Source organism: Nuphar pumila, chromosome 2 (genome assembly GCF_984573655.1).
Source record: "Nuphar pumila chromosome 2, dmNupPumi1.hap1.1, whole genome shotgun sequence".
Taxonomy (NCBI): domain Eukaryota; kingdom Viridiplantae; phylum Streptophyta; class Magnoliopsida; order Nymphaeales; family Nymphaeaceae; genus Nuphar; species Nuphar pumila.
In genome coordinates, this window is record NC_143250.1 from 125,938,718 (window position 1) to 125,941,805 (window position 3,088).

General features: G+C 41.6%; 1 protein-coding gene across 1 annotated transcript; it reads right to left on the bottom strand.

Annotated features, from left to right (window-relative positions):
* Positions 1 to 212: 212 nt before the first annotated feature.
* LOC149847030 (myb-related protein 306-like) lies at positions 213 to 1,947 on the bottom strand. The gene is made up of 3 exons (XM_089998267.1): positions 1,730 to 1,947; positions 1,370 to 1,499; positions 213 to 1,190 (listed from the first exon to the last, which is right to left on the bottom strand). The coding sequence occupies exons 1-3, from the start codon at positions 1,860 to 1,862 to the stop codon at positions 380 to 382; spliced, it is 1,074 nt and encodes a 357-aa protein (XP_089854393.1). The 5' UTR covers positions 1,863 to 1,947; the 3' UTR covers positions 213 to 379.
* Between the last annotated feature and the right edge of the window lie 1,141 nt (positions 1,948 to 3,088).

Consider the following 3,088-nt stretch of genomic DNA (forward strand, 5'->3'; position numbering starts at 1 on the left):
TCCCTTGGATCAAATATACAAGTGTCAGGCCATGCATCACGGATTTAATACCATGCACAAAAAACTAGTTGAATGATTGACTTGAAATATTTTATTCAATATGAGATGAAAGTGGGAGATGGTCTATTAGATAAATATGGATACAATTATTTTGCTCCAACATATATATATATATATATATAATATAAAAAAAGAAAATTTGTATGTTACACTTTCTTTTTCCTCCACTTTGGAAAGTTTTGTTCTTCCTAAATGATCCCTACTGAAGTAGCTTTGGATCAGTTTAAGCTTTTACATTAACCCTTCTCGCAGTGGAACAAGAAAATAGAAGATTAAACAAAGTAAAATGGAAAGAAGCCCCTCAAACCAACACCCTTAGTTAAAACATAGCGGGGGCATCATCTAAAGAAATATCCATGAGTTCATCATGCCCTTGGGAAGAAATAACTTCATCCAGGAGCCACTTTTCAAGCAAAGAAAGTGAACCATCGGTCTGCACTTTCAGTTTGCTCTCTGCTTGAGACGTTTGAGCATTCCTTCTTTCAGACATGCCACAGATCTCAGTGTGATGATCGTCAGGCGATTCAGATTGAGAAACGCCTGGCGTTGAGTCAGACGAGAACGCTTTCCATGTCATGATGCTGCCACCATTCTCACCTCCAAGGAAACATTTAAGAGCATCTGATGATACAAAATCCCCAGCTCTCAACTCTGCCTTAGGGGCAGTGGTGGTAGGAGTGGTAGCTGTGAGGGACTGGGTTAGTTCGATAGAGGTGGCTTCTGTATTGAGAGATCTTGCTTCAGACTTCGGTGGTAAAGATCTCATCCAATTCTCAAGGAGTCTCGCTATGTTCTCTGCGCTAGAAGCATAAGTAGATGACGGAGACTGATTTGATGTAAAAAAAGAAGGGTTTTCGTACATGGAGTTGGGGGGTTTCATCTCAATAGGAGAGTCTGGCTTCTCCACAGACAAGGCTTCATAGAGTGCTTGTTTAGCAAGGTGTATGTCAGTCTGGAGCTTCCTTTCCCACTGACCCTTTGAGATCGATTGATAGTCACTGAAGCCACTGCTAATAGGTCCATCTAGACCTGCCTGAAGCTTCTTAAGTTTCTTCTTCAAGTGGGTATTCCAATAATTCTTAATATCATTGTCTGTTCTTTGTGGTAGGTAGGAAGCAATGGCTGCCCATCTGCATATATTGGCATATTTCTATTAGTACGTCAATTTATTCAATAGATTCATTTAACAAAAAAAAGTCAACAGAAATATCTTTATGAAACTAAATAGACCAATGGATCGATCTTATACACAATGGTGTTTGTAATTCAAGATAGCGTATGTAATGCGCTTATCATGATTAGAGTTTACCTGTTGCCAAGTAGTGCTTGGAGATGGATTATCATCCTCTCCTCACGCTCAGTAAAGTTGCCACGCTTGATTCCTGGCCTGAGGTAATTAGTCCATCTTAATCTGCAACTCTTACTGCATCTAAGCAAGCCTGTCATCATCACACACGGAAGCGACAAAATTAATAGAGGCACAACCTTCAAAAGAAAGAAGAGATCAGTAACCAAGCAAGGTTCATCAAGCAGCAAAAAGCTTGAATCATGGAGATGAGCATAGAGTAACCAAGATGATGCTGGTACTGAAAGGAAACCGAATCATTGGTTGCACGTGTTGGAAGAAATGGATGAATCAAACAACAAAATAAGGAATTTAAGGTATTACCTGTATTGGTAGGAACAGCTCTCCAATTTCCAGGGCCATGTCCTTGGATATAAGAAACCAGGATGATATCTTCTTCAGGGGTCCAAGGCCCTTTCTTCACACCAACCTTGTCGCAGCAAGGAGGCCTTACCATGTTGGATGCTAGCGCTAAAGATCCTTAGGGTTGAACCAACAAGAATCAGGGCCTATTTCTTTAGGCTTTTTCCTGATAACAAGCAGACAGTAGTCCAAACCATTGATCCCGTCGCATATATATATATATATATATATATTATGTGAAGAAACTCGTTCACAAATCATGTAGCACGCTGACTCATCCATCTCAATCTCTCTCCCACAAGTGCATTAACTCACCACCTTGCAAAAGTCAGCTCATCGACGCCTGTGCTTCACATTATCGCGTATAATGAATGGCCCACCACGAGGTGACACAGTACCTACTAGAGCTCGCTTAAACCATAAGCTCCCAATCATTTAATTGCTCTCTTAAACCCTTCGTCTACTTTTGTAACTAAAAGTAACACTCTTAAGACCGAGTCATCTCCCTTTCCCTCTCTCTCTCTCTGAACTGCCACTCAGCACCTTGTGTATATCGACAGCTAGCACTAAAGCTTGGGCTATTTTAGGTGATTAAGAAAGGTGGGAAACATGCGTGGCACTTAGCCAACAATGGGCCGTGTCAAACTTTATGAATCACATAAAAGCAATATCAAACCCGAAGACCGAATGGTGCTTAAGAAAAGATAGGGACCAGTAAAAAGCTTTTAACTGCTTTGATTAGGTGCATGGTGCAATTACGCGACAACGGCGTATTCCACATAAACTGTGTGGGGGAATGACAAATGGGTGGCTTTATCAATGGTTCCTTTTCTAGAAGATGTATGTGTCGACGTGTTGTGGTTTGGACGGTCGAGGACGGCTCGTGACTTCGACGGTAGATTATCCGTCATTCAATACCGGGTCCATGCCATGCGTTGTGCTTATGCTTTGAGAGACTAAGGGTGGGTTTTTTTTGGGTACCAAAAGCAGCATGCTCGTGCTGTGGGCCCTACTCCAATGAAGCCAAGAGTAGCAGTAATTGATCCCACCGCGAGGGCACTTGAATTTTGTGGACTTGTTCAGCTCTTATACCTCGAAGGGCTCATGTTATTAATTGAACCCTGATACCAATTTCCATTTTTCCATACAATAACATTGGTGTGTCGCTCAAGAATCCTGCTAAAGATCATCTCTCACGTCAAGAATTTCCACTCTCAATTCATTTCTCTAAGTTCCATATAACATTTCCTCCCCCATTCTCAGTATTGCGTATATTTCGGTCCTTGCTTGCCTCTCTCTCTCTCTCTCTCTCTCTCTCTC

Coding starts and splice junctions, on each gene's coding strand:
- LOC149847030 (XM_089998267.1), bottom strand. CDS start 1,862: ATGGTAAGGCCTCCTTGCTGCGACAAGGTTGGTGTGAAGAAAGGGCCT. Junction 1,500..1,729: donor AGCTGTTCCTACCAATACAG/GTAATACCTTAA, acceptor TGATGATGACAG/GCTTGCTTAGATGCAGTAAG. Junction 1,191..1,369: donor CAAGCACTACTTGGCAACAG/GTAAACTCTAAT, acceptor CAATATATGCAG/ATGGGCAGCCATTGCTTCCT.